The sequence below is a fragment of the Macrobrachium rosenbergii genome, chromosome 3 (assembly GCF_040412425.1).
Source record: "Macrobrachium rosenbergii isolate ZJJX-2024 chromosome 3, ASM4041242v1, whole genome shotgun sequence".
Taxonomy (NCBI): Eukaryota; Metazoa; Arthropoda; class Malacostraca; order Decapoda; family Palaemonidae; genus Macrobrachium; species Macrobrachium rosenbergii.
Window position 1 is genome coordinate 22938698 of NC_089743.1, and position 19354 is coordinate 22958051.

Sequence of the window (19354 nt, forward strand, 5' to 3'; positions counted from 1 at the left end):
TTTTATCTTAAAAAAAAAAAAAGGAGTATTTGTGATCTGACTTGAGCAGCTGTTTCTTTCCAGTCCGTCGGAGTTAACTTCTTCATTGAATGAAAAGAAAAGTTAGTTAAATCGATTAATACGTTGTCGTCCCGACCAAGGATGGGTAAACACAATGGCCGCAGAATGGCTTTGTAATACATGCTTGCAAATGTTTAAAACCCTCAAGAAGAAATCACATAAACTTAGAGCAAACATGTAAATAGGTTTAATAACAGAATTTTCATGTTTTGCTTTTCAGTTCGTGTACTTATTTCACAGAAGGAACAGTAGTCTGAGGAACAGTAGTCTGAGAAAGGGTATCTCTTTGTGGAACAAACGAGTTTGTCTGTGGGTGTTGATGCTTGTCAAGCAAGTGAGTGTAGAAGTGTCGCAGTCACGCTTTCAGCAGAGCTAACAGAGAAGCACAGACTTGGACTTGAACTTGAAGTGAGGCGTAGTCTTGGCTAATCGCCAGGAAGTCTTGGGAAGTTTCGAGTGAAATCTGCACTTGAATTCTTTTTCACATGAAAGCCGATGCAAATGGCACTGAGTTTCCTTATCAAGTCGAGACTGCAGAAGGAAGAGGGGAAGGTGGTGTGAATGGGGAAGAGTGGTTCTAACCTAGATGGAAACGAGAAGCCAGTCTTCATGAAGGGAACCATTTTGTGAATCATGTTAAATTTAACATGTTTAGAAGAATAGAACTACAATTTATGTGTGTATATATATATATATATATATATATATATATATATATATATATATAGTGTGTGTGTGTGTGTGTTCAGAATGTCAGTGGCATCTATTCATATATATTACATCGATATATATCTAAACGGCGATTCAAATACTTAAGACCAAATTATGAGGCCGTTGATCGCAAAGTTGCAAAGCGTGTTGTTCTCTGCTCAGTCTAGAAGACAACAGAAGTTGGCCGCCTTGCAAGTTGGAAAGAGTCAAACACGCACGTACTCATGCACGCACCGGTAACTGTCTTGCCCGTCTGGTTTTTGCATCCGCGGCTGAGCGGTTGACAGCGATACCGCTAGGAATCCTGCTCCTAAGTGTGCCTCTCGAACCTCCACGGATCCTAAATATAGGAGGGAGGAAGCCCGTTGTGTTGATGGAATGCTATGTGGGTTTTATGGGTTTTAATTCTTGGTATATTATACAGTATGTTAAAGGGTTGTACTGTAAAATTTTATGGCATTGTCTTGGTTTGTTTCGTATTCAGTTTTTTTTTAGTATTGAAATTAAGATTAACACAGGTAGAAGTCTCACCTCACCAACCGTAGCCCCGAGATCGATGTGGTTACGCTGGTAAATTAGGTACGCAATAATTAGCCGACTGCGATGGGTCTCAGTTAGGGTGTAGAAGTGTTTGGTGTTCTCAGCTTCATCTCAAATCTCAAAAGACTTTTATGAGAGGAGCGAGGTTAACATCATCCTGAGCCACCACTAATAAGGGGAACATTCTTGTGTATGCATACACACTCACATTGTATATATATATATATATATATATATATATATATATATATATATATATATATATATATATATATATATATATAAAAAGTCCTTGGCTGGTGGAGTGAGTATTTTGGGGATTTGTTTATAGTGGAAGATAGTAAATAGGCAAAGCTGAATGACACCCGAGTTCAACAAGATAGGTAAAGTTGGAGAATGCTTACGGAATAAACTGTTGAGGACGTAAGGAGGACAGTTTAAGGCTCTGAAAATGGAGAGACGCCAGGAGTTGGTGGGACTACAAGTGAGATGTTACGGTGCATTAGTGAATATTGGTTGAGTGGATGACAAGGATGTGAAAAGTATGTCTGGACAGGAAAAGGTTCCAAAGGAATGGGTAAGAGGAATGACTTTTCCTCTGTTCAAGGACGCAGGTGACAGAAGAGACTAAAAATTCCAGGGGAATAACTTTGCTGAATATACAGAGGTGTACGGTGAGACAGGTGACAGGTTTGACAGGGGAAAGACAGTGTGGTTTTAGAGAGGGAAAAGGGGTGTAGACCAAGAAAAGCTGTATGGGGCACACGTGGACCCACGGAAAGTGTATGATAGTATAACCGGGAGGCAGCATGGAGGCTGTGAATGTATAGTATAGAGGGTACTTTGTTGAGAACAATAGAACAATAAAGATTTTTTTAAACATGTGTTAGACTATACAAGCAGGAAAATAACCGTTTGTTGTAAAAATGGGTCTGAGAGGTGTCATTAGTCTGTGGCTGTTTTGTATCTAGATGATGGAGTCATGCGATTTAGATATAGGTGCAGTTACTGAAATAAGGTAAGGGGTTGTAAATAGTGTCGAATGGCTGATGTTCACTGCGATTTAGCACTGATTTGGGATAGAGAAGAGAAGCTGTAGTGAATAGTGAGAGAGTTGGGAAACGTTTGAAAAAGGAGAAAGATGACAAGAAAATTGGAGCAGTAGATTCTTATCAGTAATTGGGAGTAAAGAATTTGAATGACGGTAGGATGAGAGAAGAGAACAGTCACAAAGTGGGTGAAGCAAGAAAAATAGGATTTGTGGAAAAGACAGGAAACTTCGGGTGTCTGTGGAAGGTAAGGTTGAAGTGCTCAAGGTGATTTCTGAACTAACTCTCTCTTTGTAAGTGAAGTATGGATGTTGAATGCGAATGAGACAAAGAAAGAGGAAACTGTAGAGATAATTGCTTACCAAGTTTTTGTGGTATAAGCAAAATAGTAAGAGTGAGAAATGAGGAGACATGCCGGGATGGTAAAAGGTTTAGCTTAGGTAAGTGTTTTGACATGGTTCTGACATGTGGAGAGTTAGGTTTGTGACAAAAGAATACAATCTGGAAGTGTGGGGAGGAAGTAGGGAAGGAAGACCGAAGTATGTATGGAAAAGGAGAGAAATGGACATCCTGGAAATGAGTGTATGTGTGTGCGCGCGTGTGTGTGCAATGCGCTGCTGGTTAACCATTTATGTTGGCGCAAAAAGCTGGTAGTTTAGTGGAAGCTTTCTGCACAGGGGTTTCATCCACAATGCATCATTTAGTGTGACTGTTGCCATGATCACTGTATTTTATTTCGTGGGAGAACAATATATATATATATATATATATATATATATATATATATATATATATATATATATATATATATATATATACATATACTCGTAGAATTAGTCAACACGCAATCACGTGTGGCACAGAAATAAATTTCTGGCTCACATCGAGCTCGAACCCAGGTCTTTCAATTGAAAGGCTTAGGTTCCAACTTCTTTTATCATAGGTACAGTGGCAATGAGGTTCCAACTTCTTTCATGACTTGTATGGTTCGGTAGGCAGCGATCTTGCCTTTCAGTTGAAAGACCTGGGTTCGGTCGAGATGTAAATCAGAAATGTATATATATGAATAATTATATATAATATATATACACATATGCGTGTAAGGGAAAGAAATGTTTCGGTAGATTTTGCAAATATTAAATTTGTTTTACGCCTCCTAAGATCATTATTATATGGAAAAAGCAAAAGTACAGAGACGTTGTAAAAATCGTCTCAGTGCTAGTTTATGACAGTTAAATGACACGTTTTATGAAAAATATCTTTGAATTATTGGGTTATGAAAGTTAAATGAGCAATTATTGGAAAATTTTAATTATGTATTCAGGCAGATGTACTAAATTACTGTTCGATAATGAAACCAGACGACTTTCGGTAAAGATGAGAAATTGGTGAATTATTTTCAGAATTATGACCATGTTCGTATTTACCCATTCATTTGATTGATTCTTCTTATACATTATTTTATCATTTATTAATATTCTGTCATAGAAGTAAAGTACTGTACATCAGTCCTAGTCATCACACTGCTGAATACAACCAGGCGTGAACCTGTTTCGTCGTCAATTTACTTACGTAACTTGGAAAGGCCTTGCCAGGTGGTCTGACCATGTGCTCTATTTCCTTGTTTTTTCTTCTCCTTTATTTCATACTGTTCCTTTCATGCGTATTCACCCGTATCTGAGGGATCTTGTGTGAATCATGAGATATTATCAAGCACGGGTGAACAAAATTTGACGAAGCTTGGCGGTAAATAGTTTGATTAGGCAGAAGTCAGCTCGGTGCTTGGCGTCGTGTGGCGAGGAAACCATCTCCCTCCCTAACGAACGTTTAACAGTGTAAATGCGTCATATCATATATATATATATATATATATATATATATATATATATATATATATATATATATATATATATATATATATACATGTATTCATTTTCCCATGTACAGTAAAATTCATACATTCATAAGCATGGGGTCCTGCGTTAGTGGCCATGAGCAAGATATGCTGTCTGTAATGGTATATATCTTGCTCTCTTTTAATTTTGTAAGCCTGTATGTGACCAAAAAAATGTCGTGAAAATTATTAAATATAATTTATTGGTACCTAATGGCATGGTAGAGTCAGAGACGATTTATCTCCGTCCTCCTTATTTATTGCCTTGACACTTGTTTTTTTATTTATGGATTCGCTCCAGATGTGTGGCAACACCTGTTACGTGGACATCTTGGTTGTTTTAGACCCCTGTGTACAAAAGTAATTTTTGACGTTGACATTATTTATTACACTTGTTGAAGAGATGCACTTAGGTGTTAACGAACATTTAGAATTGTTTATTTAGGCTTTATCGATAAATCGCTAAAAAAACATAGTAACACTTGCTCATTCGTTACGTTCATAATTTTGTATAATTAAATAGGTCATTTTCGTTTTAATTATAACGATGACTTTCCAGTTTTCGTAGTTCAGATTGATTTCTCCCCTCGACCACCAAGCTCTGACATTCTCTCCCCGAAAGTATTTTGCCTATGGAAAGGCTCCTACGGCCCCGGAATAAGGTCAGTCGTTCAGATTTATGGTCCGGTCTCTCTCGACGCTTCTCGTTCTCGTTAGGCCTAGCCTAGATAAGCGCACCAGGTTTCCCGCGCTGTTTGTCATTTCCTAAAAAAATCTAACTGGATGAAATCAACGAAAATGAGATCTCGACCTTGGAAAGAGCAGTTTGGGTTTAATGCATTCCACATTTGATTTTAGCTACCGTATTTCAACTGTGTGCACAGTGATCCGCCTTCTGGTTCAGTCGAATGGAGTGTAAAAAGAGGAGTGATCTGGGAATAAATCTAGAGCCGAGTTAGAATAAAGTAACAGTTTCTATGGTTTGTAGAGAAAGATATATTCGCCTATTCAGAGCGGATCAATTCAAGACCACTTACTAAGCCAGTCTGCACGACAGCCGCAAGGACTTGCACTGTGTTAGTTTGGTGTGTGTGTGTGAATATATAGAGTAAAAGTTTAAATTTGTGAGTATCACTCACACACACACACACACACACACACACACACACACACACACACACATATATATATATATATATATATATATATATATATATATATATATATATATATATATATATATATATATATACTCACACATGTAGAATCTACTGGTCGCTTTTTACCAGATACATATGTAATTGTAATAGCCACAATGCCCTCTTAACTTTCTCGAATTCTTCGCGCTTTTTTTGAATACGCTTGTCACTAGAAAGCCATATATGTGTGTGTATGTATTTATGCTGTGTGGATGTGTATATATACTTATATTGTACAGGGTGAAATTTTTTAGTTGAATGCTATACGGAATATGGATTGATCATGCAGTCAGCATACCAGAAGTTGCTAAGCTCCTCTCATTGGGAAGAGAAGAGTTTTCGCTTGTGACGAGCTCGGCTTGACGAGAACATTACCACAGCATATCCATCCGTTCTGCGTATTCCCACACAATTCCGCTCATCTTCTTTAAAGCTTATTTATTCCTTGGAAACAGTGGCTGTCGCATGTTGTGGCAGCCTTTCATTTTTTCCCGGAACATCGCTCAAAAAAATAGAATTTATTGTTTAATTGGGTAATTTTTTCTGTTCTGATAAATTATCTCTTTTTGTATTCCGTATTACCTTTTGGTACTTCTTTCAGTTGAACAACAACGTCTTTGGAAGCTTGAATTTCAAGTCAGTGGCCCCTGTGGGCTTGTTCCACATGAATAGGATTCGTCTACTGAATAATAATAATTATATTTCCTTCGCGAACCAACACGAAAACAGGTATTCTAAACTTTCTTTTGGCGAACGATTGCTTTTGGTGTCGTGCGTGACTTGGTTAAAGGAGGCGCCCCGGGGGATTTCCATAGAAGAGGGACCTCTGCAAATCGATGTCCTTATGGTTGACCGGAATGAGAAAGCCGGCAAGTCTTATTTTCTTTTCCCGTCAGTTGGGTGACGGTCTTCTTTTCCCGTTCGTGATGGAGATTGGGAATGAACTGTGTGGATGTGTTCCGTCGGCCAATTATATATATATATATATATATATATATATATATATATATATATATATATATATATATATATATATATATATATATATATATATATATATATATATATATATATATATATATATATATATATATATATATATATATATATATATAAAATTATGTATATATATATATTATATATATATACTGTATATATATATATATTTTTTACATATAGCCTATGTGTATAAAATGCAACAAATTATTGTATGTGTTGATGAATTACTTGCACATTTCCATTTGCAGTTACATGTTTTCAGATCCAGAGTATTTATGTTAAGCACACAACGAGAGTCGCTTGTTGATTTTCAGATACTCTTCAGCAAATTAGTTTTCTATTTGCTGACCGTTCATCAATGTGCGTGATTGTGTTTGTTTCTCCCGCGTGTGTTCTTATTCTTGATCAATAAAAACTATGTTCGTGTTCCCTGTGTCATTTTGATTTGCAAGTAAATTCGATATCTTAGATTTTAAACAAGTAGTATAGTCAGAGTAATGTCAGCGCAAATTGCGTACCATGCTGAAATGTTTGTCTATTTTGCGTTATGCAATATCACATGAAGTATTGTATTTATATTGAAAAGGTCATCGAAATGCCAGTGCCAGTTATATGACCCTATGAACGATTAGTTTAATATTTTAACCAAATCTGGTAATTTTAAAAATAGTTTGTAGGTAATTTATATTATTAAAAATGATATAAATTAAATATCTGTCCAAGGCATAGGTAGCTCAGCTGCTTCATTTAGTGCGTGAGCGGTTCTTCCTCGTAATGTTTGGCGTAATAAGAGCCAGCGTTCATAATTCATTCAGGAGTTGGAGAGGATGTCAGACACAAGTGAAGACTTATGCTTCACCTGTATTGATTTCCACCATAGATGTAGGGCATGTCGTTTCCCCTCTTAATCTTCTTGCAGCATTCCCCAAGGTCACATTCGTCTCTCTCTCTCTCTCTCTCTCTCTCTCTCTCTCTCTCTCTCTCTCTCTCTCTCTCTCTCTCTCTCCATCATTAGGAAGCATGTTTGTAGTACTAGTATTGGAAGAGAAGTAGTTTTGCATAAGTATACGTATAGCACAGTTAAACCTTTGTACCAGTTTCGAAATTCGGTCGAATTCAGAGTTATCTTATTATTTTGCTGTCCAGTGTTTTCTGTGACGACATTACTCCAAACATTGAAAGAACTAAAGGTAAACGGAGGAATGTGTCTGGAGGTGCCGATTTAAAAATTGAATGTTGCTCTCTGTTTGCATCTTATTGTCTCTCTTTGCCTTGTGAGGAAATCGCGTCACTTAAAAAGAAGAGACAACGAAAATAGACACGTTCATTGATTGAGAGAAATTGTTTGGCCTTAATCTTCCGCTGTTTGCCCATTTACGGATAAGCAAAACACTGGACCCTGGGATTTTAACAAAAGAGAGACTCTCTCGATGACAGAATTTATCTTGAAAACGTGGATGCCTTGGCATGACTCTGTACGTGTGTCTCTTCCCGTCACTCCTCGCCACCTCTAGCCCAGGCTGAGGGGAGGGGAGAATATTGATTGCGGAGGGAGGGACACACCCACCAACCACCTTCCTCATCTATCCGCCTCACCTGGGCCCCTCCCACGCCCAAGCCATTTAACAGGCCTCCCCTGCCCGTTCCCCATCTCTACTCCAGAACACGCCCACCTATATTCCCCTTCGGAACCTTTGTAGGCTCAAACTTTTTTTTTTTTTTTTTACTTTTTCCGTCGGCCTACTTCGCCGGCCTTTTCTTGCAGCGGTTGAAGATCTGTAGATCTCGTGGAGGCTTGTAGCCTTTCTGTTCAGCCGATCCGTTGGTGTTAACTGATGAATCATCTTTTGTAAATTCTAATTTTTTGTACGTAGTTGTACTCAATATGAATCTGGATTTGGTTACTGATACGATACATATTACTACTAGTATTACTACGAATAATATTAGCAATAATGATAATAGACCTTTTAATATTACACGAAATTCATCAAGATTTTGTAAACACCATTTTTATAACTCATAAATAAATGTTTAGGCTCTACTTAAAACGTCTCATGTCCATGGAATATCTGTGGTTGAAGGCGCTGTGGAATCCAGGAATTAAGGATAAGTAGTCAACACCGTTCCTTCAGTAAAAAGCTGAGCATATTTAGAATTCCTTTCTGGTTTCACTTTTCTGAGTCTCGCTTTCTATATCCGTAGGCCGGTGACCTTTGTTTCTGAGGCGCCATTGTATCCTCAGAATTGAATTGAAAGTTTAAGGATTTAGATTTCCTTCGGGGGTCCTTAAAACTCGCCCTCATGAAATGAGCATTTGTTTAGGTAGCATCGTTTATAAAGATCACGTCGATTGCGCTTGGTTTGCCTGGTTAAGTGATTGCGTTGTAAAAACAATCTTATGAATACCGATCGTAAATGCTTGATTTGAATGGTAATAAAATGTCATATCTCTGAAAATGATGTATTTTTAATAATAAGCGTCTATTAGTTAAAGAGCACTATTACAAATAAGAAATGCAATTAATTTTTGAAGACTGATAAACTTTGAAGAATGAATATTATCGTCCGCACAGCCGAATTAACTGCTGCCCGATACTGTTATGTAACGTAAGACGGAAATGAAAGTAGAAAGACGGGAAGAAAAGATTGAGTTCAAATAACTAAATAGTGAACGTACTCTAGTTAGTTACTCCCTTTCCAGATGGAGTGTTCTTCTTGAGGGTTTTAATAGCAACGTGCTACGGGGGGCAGGATATCATTTCGATTTTTAGATAAGCCAATGTCAGGGTCAAGGGGAAGAGTTGAATGCGAGCGTAATTTACGAAAGTAAATACATGCTGCATGCACTAGTATTTGTATTGTTACCGTGTTTATTTCTAGTATTTCTGCAATAACCAAATAAATGGATAGAGCAGGAAGTGTATATTACATAACTCATGAAAATCGAGAGAGTGCTTGCGTGATACGGAATATCACCAGGACAACTGACGTGGAAGGAGGGGGGGGGTGGGGGTGTGTGTTTGTGTGAAGAGAGAGAGAGAGAGAGAGAGAGAGAGAGAGAGAGAGATCGAGGTATCGCGTAGGCGTGGCAGAAGGGAGGAGATGAATCAATACTACCACGGACTACGGTAGAGTCCCACCACGCCCTTTGGAGAAAGGAGAACACCCCTGGCCGCCCACCGTGTATCCAGGCGACGTCGATGACACGGCACGACCACCGAGCCTGGGAAGAAGGGCGTAGAATCTCTCTCTCTCTCTCTCTGTCTATCGATATCTCCCGCTTCTTTGGAACCGCAGCGGAACGCCCTTTTGTGCTACTATCGATATCCCTTGCTACCGCTACTTTGGGAGCCGGGTGGAGAACCCGTAAGGGATTGACAGGTGTCTCTTATTGGAGCATCATTTTCATCTGCGTGGCGACGTTGTGTGTGTGTGTGTGTTGCTACACAATGAGGGATGCAGTTTTTCAGAAGTTGAATGACACTATAATCGTGAATATTTATATTCGTTACGTACTCTAAACAACTGACTTCAAACAGTCGTATAAAGAACAAGGAACTCCCCAAGATTGCGCCTTGAGGAAAAATCGTGTTATGACATGATTCTGCAGGCGAAAAGATCGGGAATAGGTATAGATATATGTATATATTAATTATACCTATTCCCGATCTTTTCGTCTGCAACATCATGTGTCATATAACATAATTTCTCCTCAAGGCGCAATCTTGGGGAATTCCTTGTTCTTTATACGACTGTTTGACGTCAGTTGTTTAGAGTATGTAACGAATATAAATATTCACGATTATATTGTCATTCAACTTCTGAAAAATTGCATCACTCATTGTGTAGCAACATTTATTTAACTTTGGCTGTTTGATACCGTAATTATGTAATATAATTTCATTCTTTATTAGTGAACAATAATGTTTATTGCATGGTTCTTATAGTTTTGTCTTCATTTTTTAAATTGAAGTTTGGAGTATTGATTATAAAGTGACGTGTGATGACATGTGGAGATTCTTTCCCTGTGGTGTTGATTTGACGAGTCTTTTCATCAAGTCACATTGACTCATCTTAGCGACCCTCTTGAGATGTCTCGTGTGTGCTGTGTATCTGTCATGTTTCCATGAGAACTTCTCTCAGGTGAGGTTCAGAGATCAGGGTTTTAGATCGCTAATGAATCATAAGGCAGTCTTGAAGTACCGACGTTGAATTGAGAGCACATATTTTGATTAACATCTGCCTGTATACTCTCCGCATAGAAATAATGAGTTTTCGTAGTTAGCCCCTATAGGATGCAACATTGTTCTGTTGGTATTCAACTGAAATTGGCCTGTTTGACTAGGTACCATTTACATTGGCACGATTTTACCAAAGCTTTAGGATTGAGAGATTATCTTGAATTAGTTGGTCAGTTGTTTTTTTAACTTTTTTTAATTTAGAATCCATTTTTCGATGGCCATACTTTTGGTGTCACCGATTTACAGAAATGAATCGATCAACCCTCGTTCCATTTTTAGATGGTTATTTTTCCACTGCTTGAAGAACCTGCGTTCCTGGCTTTCACCTTCTTCTGGAGTTTGAGTAGAAAGTTGCTAACGCGATCTAGGAGCGAATGAAGATAACAAAAATAAAAGCATAGACGAAGAGACAAAATAAGACCATAACTAAATATCTCTCGCGGAGCCAACGAAGGAATTGTATGAATATTTTAACATCAAATAAGGCAGCTGAGATTCCTGTTCATTATTAGGCAATCGGTATCGCCCTGACCGGTAAGGTTAAAGGTCACCTTGTCATTAAAGTAGCCGTGCATCAAAGGAAAGGATTGACCCTTGGACTGCCGATTCCGTGCAGCCTGTTTCATTTGGTGTGGGTTTGCGTGCAGACTTCTCTGTTGGATGAAGATTATTCGATACTGCAAACACAGCCAGCTCACTGTTAACGAGCCTTTTCCTAGGAATTCGTAGTTGCCATGAAGCCTTTATGTTCAGTGAAGATTATATGATACGATCATCACCGAAGGAATGCCTTTTGCTTCTCTCTCCTGTAACAGTTAACATTTGTTCTCTCTCTCTCTCTCTCTCTCTCTCTCTCTCTCTCTCTCTCTCTCTCTTCCTCTTCTGTATGATTCACTGCTAAAGTAATCGGCATCATGTCTGAAAATTCAAAAATGCAACAGTTCCCAGGCATTTTCAAACATTTGGACGAGTTTTATGTTTTAACCAGCATTTTTAACGCGAGATTTGAGAATTCTTATTACAGTACTTCGGCTTTCATGTGCGCGAGTACTTGTAAATATCATATGAAATTGCGCATTGAAGCCAAGAAGTCGTATGGTTTTAACATTCCACGCGTTGAAAAGTTTTGAAGGCCACTGGCACATGTCGGAAACACCTGATTTATTTACTTCACCTTATTAACACAAATGCCATCAGACACCTGTACAAACACCGCGTCATTCTCATCTTGCACGCACTCTCTTGCTTGTTGGTATTAAGGCAGTGGTTAAGCTGCTTTACACTAATAATTGTTACATGCACATATATTCCGACACCTGCAGTTGCTGCTAACACATCGTTTAACTTCAAGTTTGTCTTGACTTTTCCAAACCCATTGTCTTGCACAAATGTTTTCCGTATTTATATGTACACGTGATGAATAATTATAATTGACAAGAATGATTATCAGTTTGATTGTGTCTGATACTTTCTCCTTTACATTTCTGCGGGGTCACGAATGTTCAGAAGCCGTACAAACGTTAGTTTACCACAAGTTTTAATTGTTTACTTGTGTTCTTTAGGAATTATTCTGGGTTTGACCAATCTTACAAATGTGTATATATATATATATATATATATATATATATATATATATATATATATATATATATATATATATAATATAATATTCAGTGTTGATGTATGTATACATACATACATATATAAATACACACGCACATATATATATATATATATATATATATATATATATAAGTATATATATATATAACATTGAATATATATATATACATGTGTGTATGTATATAAATATATACTCTCTTTAACATTGGATATACATACATACATGTGTGTATGTATATAAATATACGTATATACTTACACATGCATCTATTTGTACATATTCCAACACTGCATATTCATACACACGTGAAAATTTTAAGAATAAATTAGCCCAGCAATCTCGAACAGAGCATAATCTTGTCTTGGGATTTACCTAAACAATAGATGACTTTGTCACTCCCTTTCGAGGATACAAGAATTATGGAACATGACATGATTTAGTATCCCAACAAGAATTATGGAACATGACATGATTTAGTATCCCAACAAGAATTATGGCAAGACTTTTCTTCCATCTTACAAGAAGTGACCTAACAATGGATTCATAGGGAAGAACACTCCTGGTTTCACACCTTTCAAACTTTTACTGTCAATTTCCGAGCTGCTGAATGACCTATTGGTTATGCAGCATTTTCAAATGTATGCAATTCAATAAAAGTTTTAAAGAATTTTCATCATTGTTTACTCTAGAGTACTTTATTTGGCTGTTTTGAATATTTAATTGTTAGTTTTTAAACAGAATTTTTATCATCAAAACCCATCAGAAATCCAAAATGGACTGGTCAGCTCCAAAACATGTTATAGCCATATAAAATGCATGTGGCAATATATCTTGAGCTATGCAGCATATATATATACAACATCTGTTGTGGTTGGTGGGTTTGATACATTTACATATGTATATGTATATATGTATACAAGAGCCCATGTCGGCTTATGGTTAGCTTGATATAGTTTGATTGACTCGAGGAGTTGAATCCCCTTTCCCTTTACTGGAGTATTCTTCGTTTGAAATCCTGCCCTTGTTGATTTGTCTTGTGCAATATGTTATTATTAAAATATTAAAATTTACAAGACTATCAAAAATTAAAAATTTTAATATTTAATGAAATAAGTTCTTAACAATTATATCTGGATAAAAATAAAAACAGTTTCAGAACTATGTAACAAATGAAATGTTGCAAAACAATTTTGAAAATTTGCGTCAGCAATTTTCCGTATGCATAATTTAGTACCTGAATAAAACTTTTCATGAGATAAAGAATTATGGAAGTGGATTATTTAGTATCCCAACAAGATTTTGGAAATGACATGATTTAATCCCAACAAGAATTATGGCAAGATTTAGGAGAAAAAACAGTAGATATGGAAAAGAACATTAGGTTTAGTCAAGGTAAATGAGTGTGCGGATATGTAATAGTTATGCAGCATTTTTCAAATGTATGCTCTCTCAAAAAGTTTGGGAAAGAACACTGCCAGTTTAGAAAAGGGAGAAGGCTGTGCTGATATGTAATTGTTATTGTTATGCAGCATTTTTCACATGTATGCCCTCTCAGAAAGTTTTGCAGCACTCTCCAAAACATGTTATAGCCTTTGCATGTGGCCCTGTCTTGAGCAGTTACCTCACCCAACCATCTAATGTGGTTGGTGGGTCTGATGACTTTAAAGATTAAGGTGTTGTCGGTTAGGTTAGTTTGATCCATCTTATCTGACCCAAGTTGAATTGACTCCCCCTTTACTGGAATTCTTCCCTTGACCTCATTCTCATATGAGACGTCATTAGATTTACAAGACTATCAACATTTGTAAAAATTACTATTTTCACCTGGGATTTGTTAACATAGATCTGTGGAAATAAACTTGTAGTCCTTAGAGCAGTTGCAGCTGCGATTTGCGTCAGATTTTTCCTATGCATAATAGTATGAATAAAACTTTTCATTAAGGGTACTTTAGTGGATTATTTAGTCTATATATTTTGAAAATCGTTTAACCTTTATTTTTTGTATTTAGGTTTAAAAACAGTTACAAAAATGATATTTTAGTAGGATAAATGGTCAATAACAATACTGTAGTCTGATAATAAAAATGCATTTCCTTGTATATCAAAAGAATAAGTTCTTTGTCAGTTACCCTGAAATGAACCTCCTAATGCTGCAAATCGACGACTTTAAAGATTAAGGTGTTGTGAGTTAGCCTGTTTTCCATCTTATCTACCCAAGTTATTGACTATAACCCCCTTCCTCATTCTATATGTGACGTATAGATGAGATATATATATATAGAAATTCTATATTTCAGCAATAAATATTAGATATATGTTAGTACGTCCTTAACTTTTGGATTCAAACTTTATATATTTCAAACTTATTTTTATATATAATATAATTTTTAAAATGTTTATATTTTGCATTCTTTCATAAATGATATCCGTATGGTCATAACAATATATAGTCTGATAATAAAAATATTTATATATATCAAAAATAATAAGTTCTTTGGCGAACGAAATGAACTGGATGTATGTAAAGTATGTTTTGAATGATGTAATATATATATATATATATATATATATATATATATATATATATATATATATATATATATATATATATATATATATATATATATATATATATATATATATATATATATATATATATATATATATATATATATATATATATAAAGTGAAATTTTACATAGGTGGATAGAGTGTATATTAATTGTGCTTTGTATTATTGATGGAAATGCAGAGAGAATTTATTTTGTTTTATTGTTATTAATTGATAGAATTATATTAATTAACAACTAAGAGCATAAGGCAAGAACAGGTTTATGGTTGTACATTTGTGCGTATTTGTTTGTATGGAGTACCTGCTTCAAGAAAATATATAAAAGTTGATGACTCATGTAATGTTGTCCTTGGATACTTAGTAAAACATCTTATATTCCTGTAACGCAAGTTAAATTGTCAGCTGAAGTTATATTAATGCAAAGCTACATTTTTCACAGGTTGGCAAAGCTGTTGGAAAACTTCGCCACTTCATCATTGAACCCTTCCTTCCTCATGATCAAGGTGATGAAGCTTATGTCTGTATATTTTCACACCGCAACGGAGATACTATCCTCTTCACTCATGAGGGAGGCGTCGACATTGGTGATGTCGATGCTAAGGCTCTCAAGCTTGATGTTCCAATTGAAGAAACTCCCAGTGAAGATGAGATTATGGAAAAGTTGTTAACCCATGTTGATAGCCCACGCAAAGAGTAAGTTGATTCTACTGATGGTATTTTATACAATACTTTTAGGCGCTAGTAAATGATAGGCAATTAATTTTTTATCACATCAAAACTCATATTTAACTGTATTGAAGAGCCAGCTGTCACATTCTTTACAAATTTTTTTTTAATTTGTAATTGTGAAATGATAAAGAATAAAATTTATATAGTTATAGTGATCTCAGTTTATTTCTTATGATCTTTTCTTCTCTCATTTTTTCCAACAGAAAAGCTGCGGCCTTTATTAAAGCCTTATACGACCAGTACGTTGATTTGTATTTCACATACCTAGAAATAAACCCTCTGGTTATCACTTCTGAAAATGTTTACATCCTGGATCTTGCAGCCAAATTGGATGCCACTGCTGAATTCATGTGCAAATCCAAGTGGGGGGAGGTTGACTACCCTCCACCATTCGGCCGAGATGCACTTGCCGAAGAAGCTTACATTGCAGACTTAGACGCCAAAAGTGGTGCATCATTGAAGGTATTCATTTGTTCGTAGTTTTAGGATGTTTAGCATGCACATATGTTATGCCCATGTTTTTACAAATACAATCTTTTATTTTTGCGACGTAGAATGAGTATTGAAAACAAATATATTACTCTAAAATTCTGAGGAAATAGGAGGGCAGTGGTTACAGCAAATCAAAGGGATGAACAGCCATCATTTACTATCATGTTGGTTTCAAGGGTTTGAAGTGACCATTATCTTCATTGGAAAGTAGTTGAAGAAAGTTATTTAAGGTGTTTGTAAGGTTAATCCAATTTATAAGGAAACTATAGGGTTTTTTATTGTGAGTGGATATAGAGGAGGACCTCAGAGATGGTAAAAAAAAGAGAGTTATAGGAGAATGCATGTGTAAATCTGAAAGATTTTATTTGAGTAGAACTTTGGTTGTCAATCCCTCTTGAAGATACAATACTTACAGATTTACTCAAGCACACTATACTGAAGAAGTAAGATTTGGATGGCTAGTTAGCGTTAGAGTAGTACAGAGAGCACTGTATTTTTATGAACAAATAATGGAAGGTGATTAACACTTGAAGTGCAGAATTAGCCATAAGAAAGCGAATATATTTTTATTTATTCAGTTTTGAAATAGATCTTAGGGTATGTTGCCTTTTTAATTAAAGAAAAAATTTGTGGTGAGTTGGTTATGATATCTGAATAATTCAAAGATAATAATATGAAATAAGGAGAATTGTGTGTGTCAAATATAGAAAATGAATGGACCATTTGATATTGTGTTTTGAGAAGAGCTTTTGTTATAAGGTAGGTTTGGTTCCACAGCAGCTATGAAAATGGTTTTGGTTAGCATTTAAAATTTGAATATGTCTGCTAATTGAATCTTCTTGTTACATTTAGTTTGTTGCTTATATTTCTCTCACGGACACATTTTTTGGCGGTTGGGAATGAATAAATATTAAATATGTGCAGCATTCACAAATGAATTTTGTCCTGTATTAAGAATACAGTACTTGGGAAGGAGGCCCACCCTTAGACTTATATTGTTAAAAATAATGGCTGCAGCACAGTTTAGTGTATAATATAGCCTTTCGTTTCTTTTATCCCTTTATTGATGATGTTGAGATGAGGTAGCCATGACGGTGGGATGAGGAGGATGCTTCAGTGAAAAGGTCGATAATTATATCACTGGCCAAAGCACCATACTTCGCCAGCAGAGGCGCTAGTGATAAACATAGAAAATGGGTAACGTAAAGATAAATGGTGAAGCTAAATAAACTTTGATACCTTTAGTAATATGACATATTGTAAATCTTGAGTTTATACTTAGCACCCCCACTTAAACTCGACAGTATACAGTACTAGCTTCTTATAAAGGAAAACTTACCTAGCTTTTGTTTGGACACAGGTTTTGTAAAAATATCAGAAATGTTATTTTCTGAAGGCACATACAACAATGCAATATAACCACTATGAATTTCAGATCTACAGTAGAATGATAACATATCTATATGTTTTGACCTTTGGTGATGTATTGGATAGCAAACTGCATTAATGAAATTCGTACCGAGGTGATGCGGGCTGTTGGAGAGAAAGGTCTCTTGATAATCTATATCCTGAATTTGTGAATAGCCTTTAGCCACATATCTTGCCTTATAATTTTCATCATTATTAGGCCCTAGTTTGACAGTATAGATCCATCTACCCCCTCACTGGAGAGTGACCTTCAGGTAGAGGTGTTAGCTCATATGTGTCATTTTCTTCCAGTGCTCTCACTTCTTCCCGCATGGCCTCCCTCCAATGAGTTGCATCAGGAGATGAAATTGTTTCGTCATACGTTCTAGGCATATCTGTAACCCTATAACAATAATCTATAGCCAGTCTTGCCATACTAGATAAATCTGAGTCACTGTCATAATCCTTTAGATATTCTGGCTTGTGCCTGTCCCTTAAATTCTTTCAGGACATCTTCTGTTAGAATCTTTTTCGCAACCACTTGATCAAGCTCTTTTTTCTCATATACTTGATCTAGGTTAGGCTTCCTTTTTTTTGTCTTCCTTTTTGACAGTGCATTCAGCTTCTTGAGAATCTGAAACTTTATGACTTGCTGGAGTAAACAATGGACACTTGTCTTAATAAACACTCAGATTTTTTCTTTCCTCTGGGCATTTTCTGTAAATTTCACACATCTTATCTTTCCGACATCATTTTTTTCTGGGTAGTACACAAGGTAAGCTGGGCTTTCTGTGTCATAACCTAAAAATATTCCCTGCTCACTGCGGGCATCTAGCTGCTTCTTATTTTGAACATATCCGTAGCATATATTACCAAACACATGCATATTGCTTAAGTTTGGTCATCATCTCATATGGTGTTTTAGCAGTTCTTGAATTATAACACGTATTTCGAATGTATGCGGATGTCTTTACCGCATAGGTCCACAAACTCTGGCAATTTTGCCTCCAACAACAAACATCTAGCCATGTCGAAAATTGAACGCCATGACCTTTCCACTGCGCCGTTTTGATGTGGCGAGTAAGGCGTAGAAAATTCATGTTTTATACAATTTTTAATGAGAAGTAACCTAAATCCCATGGAAGTAAATTCCTTACCATTGTCAGTCCTGAATCGTTTTACTACATCATATGAAGAAAATGTCAGCAAGAAATTTCTCTTCGCTTTTAGGCATCATTTTTGCATTTCAATAAATACACAACAATTAATCCAGAACAACCATCAACAAAAGAAATTTTATACTGTACTTGAAACCTTCCCTAGCAATGGGGTTTATTGGACCAGATAAATCACAGTGAACCAATTCAAGCTGGTTAATGGAACATCTGTCTGCATCCCTGTTCCTAAATTGACACATTTTACCCTTAGCACATATATCACAATCAAGCACTGTCATTGGGTCTGCTATTAGGCAGGAAGTATTTTCTTAATACAAGCCTATTCAGGTGCTATTCTAAGCTCATGATCTTAGACGGTGACCACTTACATTATTTTCATTACATGAACTTAGAGGACCTTACTAATGTTCAGGGTAGAATTCTCCTAGTTTTTAACGTTTCTATTTAAGTCTAATAGCATGAGAATGATGTTTATTTCTCTGTTATTATTTCACCGGGTGACACGGGACCCTGATCCAGAAAAGGATTTTGACAAAGGAAAAATCTATTTCTGGAGAGGGGCCCGTGTCACCCGGTGACCCACCCTGTTTTTCATTCTCTCCCTCCCTTGATAAACTTCATTCTAGTGAGGTGGGTGCTAACATGGAATGCTAGTG

At 36.2% G+C, this 19354-nt stretch overlaps 1 protein-coding gene across 8 annotated transcripts in view; it reads left to right on the forward strand.

The window, feature by feature from the left end:
• Positions 1 to 19354, forward strand: part of ATPCL (ATP-citrate synthase) — a 122614-nt gene that overhangs the window by 48030 nt on the left and 55230 nt on the right. For all 8 annotated transcript variants that reach the window (XM_067128324.1, XM_067128348.1, XM_067128329.1 and 5 more), the window contains exons 4-5: positions 15332 to 15585; positions 15825 to 16083. In XM_067128324.1, the coding sequence (XP_066984425.1) occupies positions 15332 to 15585; positions 15825 to 16083 (513 nt within the window). The remainder of the gene's footprint in view (positions 1 to 15331; positions 15586 to 15824; positions 16084 to 19354) is intronic.